Source organism: Acomys minous (genome assembly GCF_964271855.1).
Source record: "Acomys minous genome assembly, chromosome: 2".
Lineage (NCBI taxonomy): Eukaryota > Metazoa > Chordata > Mammalia > Rodentia > Muridae > Acomys > Acomys minous.
Window position 1 is genome coordinate 125,750,804 of NC_140484.1, and position 18,176 is coordinate 125,768,979.

Here is an 18,176-nt window from a genome sequence, read left to right on the forward strand (position 1 = left end):
CAACATTAGTTTATGATGCATTATTATTATTATTATTATTATTATTATTATTATTATTATTATTGATATAGAGTCTCAGTGTATAGGCTTGGCTATCCTGGAACTTATTATGTAGAACAAGGCTGGTCCCGAACATATAGAGATCTGCCTGCCTCTGCCTCCCAAGTTCTGGGAATAAAGGTGTGCGCCACTACACACAGGCCTACTGTATGATAATTTTTAAACAATTTAATTTAACATATAGAGTAACTGACTTTGTAATGAAATTTTCATGCATGCTTAATATTGGTTTTTCTCTCTCCCTCTCTTAATGTCTCTCTGTGTTTCATCCCTGCTTATACCATTCTGCTCCCAAAGTTCCTCCTTCCAGTTATATATAATGATTCTTCTTTTCTGAAGGGAATAGAAATCTACATATAGCAGAATACACAGGTGTGTGTGTGTGTATGTGTGTGTGTGTTGGTTATGTAAGTCAGTCTCCTATGAAGATATGAACTATTTCTGTACCTTGGAAAGTTTCCTATCCATCCTCTGAGCTGTTTCCATTTTGACTCCTGACCTAGAGTATTGTCTGTGATGTTTTCAGAGCTGGGATTTAGACATTTATTATAGGCTGGTGAGGGAGTGTGTGTGAGCTGGGTGGTTGTATGACATGGCTTGGCTCTAGCACCGCAGATGTTGGAACTAGGAACCATTTGTTTTCCCATAACAAAGCTTGTAAATTTTCATAAAAATATAACCCTTCAGTGAAAATGCAAAGGAGGCTGATGGGAGAACGTGGGCACGAAAGAATAACACGGGAATGGGGGACTGGAGAGGGGACAGCTTTCCTTTGAAATGCCAAACCCAAACCCAATACTTTTACGCTAATTAAAAAAGCCCAGTTCAATGGACAGGACATTCTTTATAGTTGAGTGGAGAGTGGGGACTGACTTACACATGAACTCTGGTGTCCCATATTTGACCACGTCCTCTGGATGGGGAAGCCTGGTGGCACTCAGAGGAAGGATAGCAGGCTACCAAGAAGAGACTTGGTACCCTATGAGCATATACAGGGGGAGGAGGTCCCCCTCAGTCACAGTCATAGGGGAGGGGATTAAGGGGAAAATGGGAGGGAGGGAGGAATGGGAGGATACAAGGGATGGGATAACAACTTAGATGTAATATGAATAAATAAATAAATAAAAAGCCCAGTCCTTCACTCCGCAAACATTTAGTTATCTGAGACCTTGATAAGCACCATGGGAAATAGTGTAGAATCAAATGAGTGTAGACAGCATTATAGGGGTTGCGATAAAAACAGAAACAGAGTATAGTGGAGCACCAAGGAGAGAGCAGTTTGGCTCCTTCAGACTTGAAAACACAGATGAGAACGACCTTAGGAAGGAGGGAATATTTGAGCCGGACATTGAAAAGGACGACCTGGCCAGCATTCACCTAATTGAAAAGTGAGAAAAAGGGTTTGAGGATGAGCAGGGGCGTGAAAGAATGAGGTGGGAAATGGTTTTCCTGCCCTGGAAAGGCTATACAGATTAAGCTGGGGTGGCAACTAGGTAAGGCTTTGCACAGCATGAAAATGTCTGCATTATTTCTGCAGTGCGTGGAGAATTCAAAATGTTTGCTAGTTTCTGGAGTTTGTTTAGGAGAATTATACTCAAGAGACAGAAAAACTTAAGGAGCGTGGTTAGATTTGTTTTTGGTTGTTCTGGAAATCACTGTTGCCAATCCTGGCTTCAGCTAGATGTTTAAGAATGCTTTATGATCAAATTATAATCACATTTCTTCTTTGTGTTATTAAACTATAATTTTATATTTATATCTGCCTCTTCCTCTGTTTATCTCTCCAAAATGACAGGTAGTGTGCCAGTACCTGAAAAATCCCTACATGTCCGACTCCCTGCTGGTTCAGAACATTTACCAAGCCCTGAATGTGTATTATAATTACTCAGGACAGTCCAAATGCAATAATATTTCAGAAACAGCAATTGCCAATTTGGGATCCCGGGTTTGGGGGTACCAGGTGAGCATGTATGACTCTTGGGGCAGGCTTTGTTCTTTGCTGATACAGTTGTGGTACAAGAGAGACCAGACGAGAGTTTAATCACCTAACCTTCATTCGAGTTTAGGCGCTGTTGTGTTATACTGTGCGGTTGCTGGTAAGTTCGTTAGTCCATCCATTCATTTCTTTCACTTACTCACCCACTCAGCAGACGCTCAGTGCGTGGTTATCACGGATCAGGCTCTCTTATGATTCAAAGATAAAGTCATAGATAACAGGATCTCATCAGAAAAGAGTGAGAAAGTTAGAGACAATAACACTGTAGTAGACCTTGACAAGTCCTAGAACAGAGGCATTGTGTGGCTCCATGAAGAAAAGTGATGCCCACCTTGATTCTCTCTGTGCCAGCGTGCTTGTATCTGCACAGAATAAATGGTGGTGGTGGTGGTGAAGATGCTTTTCACAGAATAAATGGTGGTGGTGGTGGTGATGATGAAGATGCTTTTCACAGAATAAATGGTGGTGGTGGTGGTGATGATGAAGATGCTTTTCACAGAATAAATGGTGGTGGTGGTGGTGATGAAGATGCTTTTCACAGAATAAATGGTGGTGGTGGTGAAGATGCTTTTCTCCTAAGGTTGACTTGGGAGTTAAATATGATCATAGACGTGAAAGAATGCTCCTTGCAAAGAAAAGGAGAGCACTCCTTCAGTTCTGTGACCTTTCAGCCATGCCTTTCTATGGGAACTGAGGAGTTGCGTGACAGGGATGTACGAGGTTGGGGTGGGTGGGTGGGGGGACTGAAGCGTAATTGCAAGTCGAGGCCCTAGCTTAGCTACTCACCAGCTGAGCGATCTTGGATAATTCATCTTATTTCCTTTCCCGGTTTGCTTTTAGACCTGCACGGAAATAGTCCTGCCTTTCTGCACTAATGGCATCAATGACATGTTTGAACCCCATGCGTGGGATTTGCAAAAGTATTCTGATGACTGTTATAAACAGTGGGGTGTGAGGCCACGACCTTCCTGGATCACTACCTTATACGGAGGCAAAAACATTCTCTCACATTCAAACATCATTTTCAGGTGAGTTCTGCTGGTCTCAAGGGGGAACTTTGGTTGTTGGGACCCTTGCAGAATGGCCGAGAGAATAGGGTTAGGAAAGTGCAGGGCAGTAAAGAAACCTAGACTACAGTAGAGAGCTTATGGGGCTTTCCTACTAAAACCTCTCCAGCATGAAGCAAAACTTCAGCGTTTGTTCCCAGTTGGCGTCATTATGGCTAGTAACTGTAACAATAATATCCCACAGTGGTTCAGCAGTTACTTTTGAAATGACCACTCTAATTCCTTTCAAGTTTTGTAAGACGTGAGGCGCTTTAAACAAATTACCCAGAATCCTCACAGCTACTTCGGGAAGTAGTCGCGAGAGCCCTCCTTCCACTCAGGGAGATGCTGGGAGTCACAGAGTTGAGACATTTACAGAAGCTGCCTTCCTCAGGCCTACGCACCCACTTGCTCTTCTTCCTCAGTGGTTTCAAGAAGTCACACGTTTGATGCTGGTTCACATCAGAGTTAACTGCGTCTGCGTCAGCTCTATGTATACGCGACGGTGACATCACGTTTTTTCATGTCTGGCTCGGTTGTCAGCTATTCAGCTGGCAACCAGATAATTGAAAGGTTCTCCATGGCTGGAAACATAGCTCAGCAGTAAGAGTACCTGTCTATTATGCAGGAAGCTGTGTATTATGCCTAGCCCTGGGGAGGATAGCTCTGAAAGTCTGTGGATGCCAACGCATACATCTTTATTAGAGCTGTGGTGGAATTTCTGAGCATCATTCTTTTTATACTTTCTTAAACAAGAGTCGGACTGGGCCCTCTGCGCACTAACAGTGAGAAGTGCTGAAGGTTGCTTCCAGCCGTGCTATATTTAAGCCTGTGACTGTCAGACGCCTGCTATTTTCTAACCCAACAGATACCTGTTTCAAAAAAAAAAAAAAAAAAAAAAAAAAGGCGAGGCATTCTGACAAAACAGACAGCTTCTTTGGGTTTAATTTCTTTACATTGTACTTCTCATTCTTAGTTGGACTCTTCAAAACTATATTATTCAGTTCGGCTGGGAAAGTAGTAATTGAACAAATAAATCCATTTACTGTCTATTAGCTGTATAAGCCTCAGAGTCTGACTTCATCGTTAGTTCTGCTGTTACAAAACATCTGAGACTGGGCAATTTATAAGCGGTGTAAACTTATTGATCACAGTTGTGTCAGCCAGGAAATCTAAAAGGAAGATTCTGACAGGTTCTGTGTTTAGTGAAGGTGTAATCTCTGTTTCTAAGATGGCACCTTGAAGGCTGTGGTCATGTATGGAAGAAAAGAGTGGAAAAGGAACCTAAGCTAGTTTCTCCTAGCCCTGTTTGCTTGTTTGTAACAACATTTCACTATGTAGCCCTGGCTGGCCTGGAACTCACAACATAGACTGGGCTGGCCTCTAACTCACAGAGATCTACCTGCGTGTGCCTCCCAAGTGCTGGGATTAAAGAAGTGTTGCACCATGTTTGGTTTATTTCAGCCTTTTGATGATAATCCCAAGGTAAGTCAATCATGTCTCCAAAGGACCTATCTTTTATTACGAATCTTATTACTAGTGGAGATTAAGTTCTCACATACCAATGCTGAACACTGGGACTCTAAGCTCATCTCTGTTCTACCAGAAGAGAAAGAATGTTGTCAGTTTGGTTTCCCACCTGGAGATTATTTTTAGGGACTGTTCATATAGCTCTCCTGCCACCCACAACTTTAAACTCGTGAAGAAAAGACTTTATAATAAAACGGAAGATCAAATGTATTTAAGTAGAATCTTTATCCTTTGCTTGCATGTTTAATATATGAGCTCTGGTCAAATACACTCTCCTTTCTGATTGCATCCATCCACTACAGACACTTCTTTTAGTTATCTGTTTGCCTGCTGATAGTATTCAAAATTGTCATGAGCACTATCTTCACTCTCACTGGAAGTGGGGCCAGATTTTACGAGAGACATTTCAGGGGCCAGTGGGTCATCATAGTTCAGTATAAGGAATGGCTGTCTAAGAGAGCTGCACAAAAGTAAAGGGAGCCTGTCTCAAATGAAATGACCTGTGATGTCTGACGCTCAGGCTTGTCCTGTGAAAAATAAGAGAAGCACTACCACTTCACAGAGCTGCTGTCATATTTAAATGAGTTAAGCCAGGTTAGACCTGGGGGGTGCAGCCTGTTAGTCCCCACCACTCAGCAAGTTTAGGCAGCAGGTTTGTCTACTTAGCAACTTAGTGAGACCCTATTTCAGAAAAATCTCAAACTAAATAAAAGTTAGCCCTGCAAAATACTAAGTACTCAGATTCAAGCCTAGAAACTACATGTATGTAAAAAGTAAAACAAAGTCTTCATACTCCCATGCACTTTACATCTGTATGTTGTTCCTATCCTGTCCAGAACATACACACAGGCCCACACACAGATGCACAGACAGACACACACACACATATACACAGACACAGAAACAGTTGTTCACATGCACACACACACACAGAGACACAAAGAAACACACACACAGACACAGAAACAGATGTGCACATGAACACACAGACACAAAGACACACAGACACATACATAGACACAGAAACAGATATGCACACAGAAACACAGACAGACACACAGACACATACAGAAATACACACACACACACACACATAGACACACATGGATACACACACACAGACAGACACAGACACATACATAGACACAGACACAGAAACAGAAACACCACACACACACCACACACACACACACACACACACACACACACACACACACACACTTCTGCATTTCTGAAACTGCTTCAATCATAAATAAAAGAATAACCTCTGGTGTATCTGGTGTATATTCTGTGTGTGTTGAGTGAGGACATGTGTACAAGTTCACAAGTGTTGTTGTCAAATTACCAGTACGGCCTAACAATGTTTATTATTTGGCATATACTTATTATTATTACAACAATACTTTCTAACCTGCTAGCAATCAATCAAGACACAGACACCTGTTATATTTTAAAATAGCCTTAGTTAACCTGGGGCAGGGCAGATATCAGTCCCCTAAACTACTTCCCATAGTGAGGCAGGTATGGGATCCCTGCCCCAATCCCATGCCATCTACTTCTAATAATTTCTATTAAGGTACCTCCCATCTATAATCCCATATACTTGCTAGCTAATGTTCTTCATCTGGGCCAAATCCTCCATCCATACTGGCCATGTGCTTCTCTTCTTCTCCTGTATTCTCCTCTGGTCTCTCTTCGTCCCAAGATTCTTTCTGTCTCTCCAAGGCCGGGAACCTTAGCCACACCTATCCCATTTGCCTTGCCCAGGTGTGATGGTTTTTTATTAATTAGCATCAAAATACGATAGGCCAACCCCCAGCACACATGGACAATATCTTGTGTTCATGCTTCTCCCTATAGCTTGACACACAGAAACATGCAAGTATGGTGGCTTCTTTGGTTGGAAAGTTCAATATGAAATTGCTGGATTGGAAGTTTTCCAGTTCAGGTTTGCAGTTAAAGAGTCAGATGCAGCTTGGGTGTCCTTTTGTTCATCCCATAATTAAATACATGACCTTGGACAAATTGCTAAATTATGGAATTGAGAAATAATAACAGTTATCTAACACACTTACTTGAGGAGTAAATAGATTGTTATGGAAGTAACTGCAATGGGGACAGAGTTTTATCTGTACTGTTGTCTCTTGATCCTATTAGGCCAATGAGCTCCCGACACAAGGTAGGTGCTCAGCAAACACTTGCTGGGGAGCTGAGGCCTCAATAAATAGTAGCTGTTACAGCCCCTCTTCGGCAGTTCTTTTCATTGTACAGTGGTTTTCTTGGGAGGATTTGTGTTTTCTAAAACCCATAGACTGTTTCACGAATGGTGATTCAGAAGAGACTCCATGAAGAACTAATATCATTCCACAGACAAATCAACTATGGTCAGTGATTAAGCGAGGCTGGTTGTTGGGGATTTTACCCAGCTACCTGCAGTCTCCCAGGAAAGCGGTATTTTATTTTATTTTTTAGATTTCCCAATGGCTGGCATAGCTTACACAGGTCAGAACTGAGAAATCCAGGTCCACATGCACGATAGGTCTCTCAGAGGTGCCAGACACTGTTGCTAAGTCACCAGGTGCTTCAGATGACCTTTTAAATCAGAGGCAGCTTGTTCACCACGTGGCTTCGGGGACTTTTTTGTTTTGCAAATAATGGAGCATTTCCTGTCTGGGTTGAGCCTGTCAAACCGGAGCAGTGAAAAAGGCTATTCTCTCAAGAGAAACCAACCTTTATTTTTAACAAAACCAGTAAAGTGTGGGTAATTCCCCACAGCCCCACAAAATGATATTAGTAAGTTACAGCTAAACATTTTTTCCTTTAAGAGGAGTATATGATGGAAAAGGGAATTTACAGTTATATTTCAAACACATTTACACTTAGCATGATTGGATGTTTATTTTCCAATTCAGTTTGTGCAGTGCACTTATCTAGAAAAGGCTGATAGAATTTGTGTTCTGATTAAATTTTTATGAATAAGTTTTGAATCATTTCATGATTTGTTTACCACCCGGAGACATTACCGCTACCCATGCTTACAGTGTAGGATGATAATTTTAAGAACTGGACATTTGTGTGGTATGTTACGGTTTGTGCCTTATTCCCATCTGTATTATTCAACTTTGGCCTCTTAACATCTGTATGAGAAAGACTTTTTAAATAATTTCTTTTTTATAGTATGTATAGGAATTGAGGTTTCCAGAAGTCAAGTAGCTTAGTAATGATTTAAAACTTATACTGGTCAAAGGTGAGGCACCAGAGTATGTGAGAAAGTAATATCCCACTCTCCACTCTACTGTGGAGAGTGTTCTGTCCATTGTCTAGATCTGGGTAGGGGTTTAAGGTTTACCGCCTGTATTGTCCTTGCCTGGTGCCTTAGTTTGAGAGGGACCCCTGGGCCCAAATCTGCCTGTCATAATGTTCTACTTGTAGGCTTCTAGGACCCTCTGGATCCTTCTACTTTGCCATTCTCCCATGATTCTCTCATCTAGAGTCCCACTAGAATGTCCTTCTTACATACTCTGGTGCCTCACCTTTGACCATGTCCCCTGGAGGGGGAGACCTGGTGGCACTCAGAGGAAGGACAGCAGGTTACCAAGAAGAGGCTTGATACCCTATGAACATATACAGGGGGAGGTAATCCCCCTCAGGAACAGTCATAGGGGAGGGGAATAAGGGGAAAAGGGGAGGGAGGGAAGAATGGGAGGATACAAGGGATGGGATAACCATTGAGATGTAACAAGAATAAATTAATAAAGGTGAAAAAAAAACTTATACTGATGTTCTTCCTTCTACTGACACAGCAGAAAGGCTGGGTGTGCATTTGTGTTAGTTATTTAAATGGACTCTGCTCTTGCATGTCAGAAAATATTGAAGAGATTATGTGTTCATGAACCTGCAAACATTTCCTCACATGTCCTCTGGGGGACCTCTAGTGTGAGACAACAGATAATCTGATACTTAATTTCTGTAAACAACAGATAAAGTGATACTTAATTTCTTTAAGTATTTGTTTGGCTCCTACTGTGAGCCACAGCTGGTCCTAGACACTAGACACATAATAGAAGAACCCCAAATCTTCAACTTTGTAGGGCCTTGTTTGACAGGTAATAAAACAAGGCAGTATCAACAAATATACTAAGGAAAAAGAAAAATAAGCCAGGGAGGAGGCTAATGAAGTGTGGGAAGGAAGGAAAGTATCAGAGATACAAGGAACACACACACACACACACACACACACACATGTATACACACATACAGAAGCACACAATACATTTATGCACATACACACGCATATGTATACAATACACACATGTATATAATACATTTACATAATGCACACACATAAGTACACATATACATACATAAACATTTGTATATACACGCACATGCACATATGCACTCATGCATACATGCACATACAGAGACATATATACATACAAACACATAGCCACACACACATATATACAAATACATACATACCAGGAATACCTTGCCAAATGGTAGCTTTTGCAAAATCACTTGGCTAAGTGCAGAAGCCAGCCGTGAGGCTGGTGGGAAGGAAGGGTACTCCAGCAGAGGAAGGAAATCTTCGGTCTGGAATGTTCTTAGTGGTTAGTGAGGGAGACACTCACTCAGATGGGTTCACAGAGGCCACAGAGGCTTAGGGAATGTAAAAGCCTGCTGGTTCTAGGAAGTACTTGAGATTTTACACTGAATGAGATGAAAAACTTGAATATTTTGAGCAGTGGAGTAACAGACTAATTCAGATTTAGAGAAGGAAATGACTGCTTTCTTGGGATCGGGTTGTAGAGAGAAAGAATGGAAACCTTGGCTGTGGTGTGGCAGTGGTGTGAGAAGGGGGTCAGATTCTGAATGTATTTTAGGATACAGCTGATCTGTTGACAGATTAGGGTTAAACAAAGGCTAGAGAATGGAAGCAAATCTTTGACCCAAGCAACTATGGGAGTTGCCATTAATGGGGACTAAGAAGACGAAGACTTGGGACGTGATATGCTTGAGATGTCTAAGTAGACTTCCATGTAGGAACTGTGATGTGAGTAGCTGCATTTTGATAATAAAATATTTGGGAAAGCTGGGAGACATGGTATTAGAAAAATGCCTGAAATAAACAACTTAAAAGGAGAAAAGGCTCAGTTTTAGACATTTTAATCCATGGTTGGTTAGCCTTACTCTTTGGGAACTCCTGGCAAGGATGTAAGTGGTGGGGCTAAACTATTTACCTTGTGGGGGAGATGCTCATCCACACAGCGGAGGCTGGGTCCTATCATTCTCTTCAAAGGCACACCCAAGCCATCAGCACGTGGACCTTTGCGGAACACTTATGATACAGACAATAATAGTAGCAATCTGTGTAAAATTTGAATTTAGTGAAGCTTTTCCTATAGTAATGATTGTCTGCATTATAGAGATACTTCTAGTTATCTGATGATGTAACTTTTGAAATTTTTGCATTTCATATTTTGTTTAGAATACCAGAAACATGGAGTATGCACTAAACAAAAGTTAGAACACACACACCCACACCCACACACACACACACACACACACACACACACACACACACACACTTCCTAGATTTCAAGTAGTAGGTAAAGATCTTCTAAGAAGTGACAATAAAGGGGGACATTGGGACCAGTCAAGTGGCTCAGCAAGTCAAAGCACTTGCTGACAGACCTGATGACTGAGGACCTGGGTTCAATTCCGAGTAGCCATGTGGTGAAAGGAGAAACTGAATCCTGCAAATTGTCTTCTGACCTCCACATTTACACAGGTACACCACGGAATGCATGCATCCCCACGCTCATGTGTAAATAACTAAATATAATAATAATAAAAAAAACTTGTAAGCAGGAATATGACCTGATCCTTACACCTAGGTATTTCAGTGTTAGTTTTTGATTTAGACTTCTGAGTTTTTATGGTTTAACACAAAATTGTAAATTTACCTAAAACATCATGAGGTGTGTGCATATGTGTGTGAAATTTTTGTTAAGTTGACACAAACTTACACACAAGAGAAGAGGGGACCTCAACAGAAGAATTGCTTTAATCAGATTGGCCTGTAGGTATGTGTGAGTTGATACAGGAAGGCTGAGCACACGTTAAGAAAATCACAACTAAATTGGATACTATGGTAAAAGCTATTTATGTGGCAGCATTTTTACTTATTTATTTATTTATTTATTTATTTATTTATTTATTTATTTTGAGACAGGGTTTCTCAGTGTAGCCTTGGTTGTCCTGGACTTGCTTTGTAGATGAGGCTGGCCTCAAACTCAGAGATCTGCCTGCCCCTGCATTCCCTAACGCTTGGATTACAGGGATTACAGAGATTATGGGCTATTGCACCCAGCCCATGTGGTATCTTATTTAATGACAAAGCTTCAGAACCATGTTTTGATGGTGACTTTACTTATGCACAAATCACTAAATGGGAATTGAAATTATCACGAACTCAAATTAGGAGGAGCACTTCTACTCATTTCAACACTGGCAAAAAACAGTCTCAGGAACTGCAAAAGATGTGTGGCCTTCTGTGTTGATTTGACGCAAACATTTGAAAACAGATTTCAAGCCTTCTGGAAAAACATTCTGTTGTACTTATGATTCAGTTTTTAGTCCACCTAGATGTGTTTCCTGTCAACTTTCATAGGGTGTGGAGCTGCGTTACTGACACTTGCCTAAGAAACATCAGACCACATGAGTTCACCAGACTTTCAGGGGTCCCGTTGCCCATGCTTCACAATCAGCCCTTGCTCATATTGCTGGTTTTTTGTTTGTTTGTTTGTTTGTTTGTTTTTTTCTGTCACCAGATTCAGTCTTCTTTGCTCCAGTGTTTTGGGGAAACAGTATGAAACTAAAGCATTAAGAGGCTTCTTACGTGACAAAGTAGACCCTCAGACTCCCAAGTTGTTTATATGTTCAGGTTTACGCATAGAGAAGGATTCTCATATTTTATTTGAACATGGTCATGAAGAACTGACAACCTTTCTTCTTCTTGTCTCCCTCACTCGCAGCAATGGTGACCTAGACCCATGGTCAGGGGGTGGAGTTACTGAAGACCTCTCCGATACCCTGGTGGCCGTCAACATCCCCCAGGGAGCCCACCATTTAGATCTGCGCTTCAGCACGGCCTCGGATCCACCATCCTTGCAGTTAGCCCGCTCGGTGGAAGTCAGACACATGAAACAATGGATCTCAGATTTTTTTGGCAATTACAGAAAGCAGCCCTGAACAATTTTTAAAAAATCACTTTTCCTCTTATGTTCCTCTACCTGCACACTTAGATTTTTTTTTTTGTAATTTTTTTTAAATTTCTCTCATTTGTCATTATATTTGTTGGGCCAAGGTTGAGACAGAAGAGAGTGGGTGCAGCCATCCCACCCTGGTGACTGCTCAGTCCTCACTCACCGCCTTTGTGTTGTCATCGCCACAGCTCGCATGCCATCAGCACTGGCATGGTTCCTGACTGCCACTCACCAGAGGGGCAGAGGCAGGTCTCTCACAAGTGGGGATGCCTCCTTGGTTTTGAGGCTGAAGTCTCGCTGGCTCGTCGCAAGTCCCCGTTCCTGCGATGAAAGCAAAAGCAGAAGCTGGATTTAAAATGCTGCAGCTGCAGCTGGTAGGACGGGTGATGCCAATGCAGGAAACGGGGCCGCTTCCTTTGCGCTCCATGCTTGACTCTGAGTGTGCTGTAATAAAGACCACAGCAGACCTACCTGTGTGTTGCTCAGTCTCCCTCCAGCTGTGGGGGAGGCAGTGTGCCTGGGCTGGCTGCTTTCAGAAAGTCCTTTCTTGTTCTCTTTCCCGCTTGGCAGCTCTCCTTAGTTCTGGGATATTTGCCACTGTGGAGCTGCCAAGAAGAAATCTGGCCCTCTCCTGCTCCGTTTCTCTTTGTTTCTGAGGTCAGTTTTGTGGTACTTTAGTTAAATTATGCCAATTTAGGAAAATCTCGTTCTTTGGCCTTTCACTTTAAATGGGAACAGGCTCTACGTCGCGGTAGCTGATGATGCTTCAAAAGTAAAAAGACCTTTACACTTGATGAGTAAGCTATTCAAAGATCAGAATGTAGTTCTGGTATTTTGTCCTCTGATATAATTGTTACTGGTGTCTTTAAAGCCTTAAGCGTCAGAAAGGCAAGCAGCAGGTGCGTGGGGACTTTGCTGTGTGGCTTCCAGAAGACAGGCAGAGGAATTCGTGCAGGCAGCGTATTTGACATTAATTAATGGAGGAGCCTTCCCGTTTCCAAAGTGTTGGAACTTTCAAGTAGCTCTTACCCTGAGACCTTTCTGCCACGGGGCTTTTCTAGGATAGGAAATAAGATTGGATCCAAGCATTTAAGAGAAACAGAGAGACTAACAGTTTCTTCTCTGACGAATGAGTTCTCCCCTCCCCCCAGTTTCTTTTTTATTTTCTCACTAATTATATATATATATATATATATATATATATATATATATATATATATTTGTTTGTTTGTTTTGTTTGTTTTTTTTTTAACCTGTCTTTGGGAACATCTAATGCTCTTCTAACTGCCAAGCCATCTCTCCAGCCCTTAATGCTCTTTTAAAAAGTATGCTTGGGCTTGATCATTTCAAAATGAGAATTTCCACTGGGAGATTGCTGTTTCCCTTCCTTCCCTGGCACGCAGCAAATTCTTGGTCTTGCTTTGGAAGTCTTCAGTTCTCATTCTAATGAATTGTCCATTGAAGCAATTTGGGTGGTACTTTGTCTCAGCCTTGGGGAACAGTCTATTGGGATAGATGTTAAAGTCAAGATAATACTAGTTTTTATTCTTTGTCTACTAAGAAGTTATATGATGCAGGCTTGGGCTTTAATAGAAAGCATTCTTCTTTTTCTTAGGACTTTAGCCCATTTTTACTTATTTAGAATACTTAAAAAGCTTCAAGATTTCATTTAATATTGATTATTAGGAAACATATCTTTCTGAAAAGACAAATTTTTTGTTTTTTTGTTTTTGTTTTTTGTTTTTGTTTTTGTTTTTGTTTTTTTGAGACAGGGTTTCTCTGTGTAGTCTTTGCTGTCTTGGATTTGCTTTGTAGACCAAACTGCTTCAAACTTACAGTGATCTGCCTGCTTCTGCCTCCCTGAGTGCTGGGATTAATGGTGTGCACTACCATATCTGGCTGAGAAAACAAATTTTAAAAAGAAAGATCTTTTTCTTTTTTGGACAGGATAATTTATATTATACTGTATAAAGGTAACTTAAGTGTTCTGTACTAAATTTTTATTAAGTTGAAAATCAATCAGAATATTAAATCTTATTTAGAATGGCTGGGCATATACATACAATCTCACCATTTAGGACACAGAGACAAGAGGACGCCTGTAACTTTAAGGGCAGCCTTGCCTATGTATGACTTTCAGGCTAGCCAAAAAACCAAGATGACTCAAAACAAACAAACAAACAAACAAACAAACAAACACTAAATCTAAAACACAGAACACTAGCCAATCCCCTGAGACCTTTACCTTTACTTTTTGTAATGTTTAATATGTTTCCTTAATCTTTTTATTTTAAAATTTTTTCAAAGTATATCCTAGTCATACTGGGTTATGACACTGTGATGGTTCCCCCAGGCTCTTCTTTCCCCCATTCCTGCTATCCTTTCTCTTCTGCTTTCATGACTTAAAAAGAAATTGTGAACCAATGTGATTCACTAGGGTTGCCTACAGAAGCATGAGTGAGAGGATTTTTAAAAATAAGAGCCTAGGCAACTTATCATTGACTACATCACAGATGAAAATGTCTCTCCTCCCAGACACCATTAAACTATCTGTGGATCTTCTGAGAGGGGGTGGGGCCTTATGAGCCTCTTCCTCTTCCATGGCAGAGTATTGATGGGCTCAGTCTGGTGTTTGAATGAGCCAGGTAGTCACAGCTGCTGAGTGAGAGCTTGAGTGTAACTGTCATGTAATGCATGGAACACGGCATTACACATCACTTTACCCCTTCTGGCCCCTACATTTTGCTTTTCTTCCCTCTTCACTGATGTTCCAAGAGCCTTGGAAGGGGTGGTACTCTATTTTTAATCATCTAAGCTAATCTGTCTCCTTTTTGGCAAGTCTCCTCAGATACTTTCACTCATGCCTTCCTCTCTAGCTTCTCTCTCCTGACGTCACCTGGAACTCTGTCCATGGCTGAATCTGCTACTTCCTCTCTCTCTCTCTCTCTCTCTCCTCCTCCTCCCCTTGCTAGCTGGAAGTCTATCCCAATTCTTTCTCCTGCTCAGATATTGGCTGTCAAGCTTCTCTAGTGACGTATCAGGGAATAATTGTGGAGCAGTGTTTATGCAACATTGAGACAGGAGATTCTTAGAACAAAGATTGTAACCAGATATGGGGGACACAGAAATCAGCATTTAAATCTTTACACAGTGCACTATAACTTTATGCCTACATCTCCCCCTTTTAGTCCAATAAAAGTCTCTTTCTCTTACAACAATAAACTATGTAATAGTAACAATTATGAAAATTATTCGGTAAGGTTTACATTTATGTATTTGACACCCTTGGATAAAGTATTCTACCTATCCTATATTGGTGAGTTTAAAGTTCTGTACCTAAATCAGTCTCTATCATACTAAAAAATTTAAGTTTAATTGTGAGGCTGTAACTACCCAGTCTTCAACCTCATGAGAGACTTAAGAAGGAATGAATATTAACTGAATATATAAGAAATGCAGGCAAGTAGCTTCCAAACCTATAGAAAATGAAGAGATAGTTGGCTGCCTTGGCAGTCCCCCCAAATTTCTCTATAGTGTTGGAGCATCATATTCAGTCTTCTGACTCAGAGTATCTGGCAGAATTTTCTGTTAAGCAAAAATTATGAAGGGCTTATCTACCTCATCCTTGTAAAGCTCAGCGGTCAACTTTCCTGAGTCCGTTTTGTCCAATCTTTCCAGTATTCTGTCTGCAGTTGAAGCAAGAACATTTTCTTGTTCTGTGGCTAGCTTGTCACATAGGAAGCAAACTCCATATGGAGGTTCCCTGATGCTTTTTGAAGTGTAATGGGGTTGCTGCCAGGAGCAGACCTGTCTCATTGTCATAAAAGGCCTTAATAAAATATCCCATGCCATCTGCTTCTAATAATTTCTACCAAGCTACCTCCCATCCATAATTCCATATACTTGCTAATGTTCTTCATCTGGGCCAAATCCTCCATCCATGCCAGCCATGTGCTTCTCCTCCACCTAACCCATGATGGCCTTCCTTCTTCTCTGGTCTCCCCAGTCTCTCCTCTTCCAAAGATTCTCTCTGTCTCTCCCTGCCCAAGAACCTTAGCCATGTCTATCCAATTTGCCCTGCCCAGGTGTGATGGCCTTTTATTAATTAGCATCAAAATACATCAGACCAACATTTTTACTTATTATTCCTATAATCAACCCCCTTAAAATGACAACAAGTATCCATAGCCTTTACCCAACCCATCCACCCCACCTCTGGGGAATGGGACATAGTTTTCTTAAACTGCTTCCTGTTAATTTTGGGACATCATTTTGCAGGCCCAAGAAATTCAGGATATTGTCCAATCTCATCTCAATCTACTCTCATCTTCCCTCCCTTTCTCCTCAGAGAAGGGGATACTTCCATGAATATCAAGCTGCCTTGACATATCAAGTTGTAGTAGGACTGGGTTCATCTTCTTCTATTGAGGCTAGACAAGGCAGCTCAGAAGAAAGGGATCCAAAGGCAGGCAACAGAGTCAGAAGCAGCCCCTGGTCCTGATGTTAGCGGTCCCACATGAAGACCAAGCTGTACATATGTTACATATGTGTAGGGGGCCTATGTGTGTCCCATGCATGTTCTCTGGTTGGTGGTTAAGTCTCTCTGAGGCTCTATGGACCAAAGTTAGTTGATTCTGTAGGTTTTCTTGTGGTGTCTTTGACCTCTCTGGATCCTTTAATTCTTCCTGCCCCTCTGCCATAAACTTCCCTGAGCTTCACTTATTGTTTGGCTGTGGGTTTCTGCATCTATTTACATCAGCTGCTGGATGAAGCCTCTCAAGACAGTTATGCTAGGATACTATATGTAAGTATAGCAGAATATCATTAATAGTGCTGGGGGTTGGTTCTCTCTCAAGTTGGGCCAGTTGTTGGCTGACCATCCCCTCAATTTCTGCTCCCTCTTTACCACTGAACATCTTATAGTAGAAAAAAATGTGGGTTGAAGGTTTTGTAGCTGGGTTGGTATACCCATACCTCCTTTGGAAGTCTTGCCTGGTTACAAGTTATGGCCATTTCAGGTTCCATATCCCCTATTGCTAGGAGTCTTAGCTAGGGTCACCCTTATAGGTTCTGAGAGTTTCCATTGTCCTAGGTATCTAGTTCATTTAAGAGATGCCATCATTTCTGTCTATTGCAAATAAAGTTGCTATGAACATAGTTGAGCAAGTAAGCTTGTGGTATGGTGGAGCATCTTTTTTTTCCCCCTTTTTTAAATTAATTTATTCTTGTTACATCTCAATGGTTATCCCATCCCTTGTATCCTCCCATTCTTCCCTCCCTCCCATTTTCCCCTTATTCCCCTCCCCTATGACTGTTCCTGAGGGGGATTACCTCCCCCTGTATATGTTCATAGGGTATCAAGTCTCTTCTTGGTAACCTGCTGTCCTTCCTCTGAGTGCCACCAGGTCTCCCCCTCCAGGGGACATGTGGATATATGCCCTGAAGTGTTATAGCTGGGTCCTGAGGTAGAACTATTTCCAATTTTCTGAGAAACCACCAAACTAATTTCCAAAATGATTGTGCAAGTTTGCATTCCCTCCAGCAAACGAGGAGTGTTCCCCTTGTTCCACATCCATGCCAGCATTAGCTGTCACTTTTTTAAGAGTTTTTGATCTTAGCCATTTTAAAAGGTATAGGATGGAGTCTCAGAATCATTTGATTTACATTTCCCTGATTACAAAGGACAAACATTTCACTAAGTGCTTCTTGGTCATTAGAAATTCCTCTGTTGAGAATTCTGTTTAGTTCTATACCCAATTTTTAAATGGATAATTTGGTTTTTTGAAGTTTAATTTCTTGAATTCTTTATATATTTTGGCTATTAGCCCTCTGTCAGATATAGGGTTAGTGAAGATCTTTTCCCATTATATAGGCTGTCTTTTTGTGCTTTTGATGGTATCTGTTGACTTTCAGAAGGTTTTCTATTTCAGAAGGTCCCATTTAATTTATAAGTTGTTGATCTTAGTGCCTAAATTATTGGTGTTCTGTTCAGGAAGTTGTCACCTGCACCAATGCGTTCAAGGATATTCCCCACTTATTCTTCTATTAGATTTAGTGTATCTGGTTTTATGTTGAGGTCTTTGATCCATTGGACTTGAGTTTTGTATAGGCTGACAGATATGGATCTAGTTGCATTCTTCTACATGCTGACATCCAGTTACACCAGCACCATTTGTTGAAGATGCTGTAGTTTTTTCCAATATATGGTTTTGGCTTCTTTGTAAAAAAAAAAAAATCAAGTGTCTGTAGATCTGTCTGTTTTTATGCCAATAC

At 41.2% G+C, this 18,176-nt stretch overlaps 1 protein-coding gene across 4 annotated transcripts in view; it reads left to right on the forward strand.

Moving 5' to 3' along the window:
* Nucleotides 1-18,176, forward strand: part of LOC311589550 (lysosomal Pro-X carboxypeptidase-like) — a 113,475-nt gene that overhangs the window by 43,923 nt on the left and 51,376 nt on the right. For 2 of the 4 annotated variants that reach the window (XM_084768078.1, XM_084768075.1), the window contains 3 exons: nt 1,856-2,020; nt 2,897-3,084; nt 11,673-12,373. In XM_084768078.1, coding sequence (XP_084624204.1) covers nt 1,856-2,020; nt 2,897-3,084; nt 11,673-11,889 — 570 coding nt within the window. In that variant the 3' untranslated portion in view covers nt 11,890-12,373. Of the gene's footprint in view, nt 1-1,855; nt 2,021-2,896; nt 3,085-3,527; nt 3,816-11,672; nt 12,374-18,176 lie in introns of those variants that run through there. The other 2 variants (XM_084768077.1, XM_084768076.1) reach the window with 2 other exon arrangements.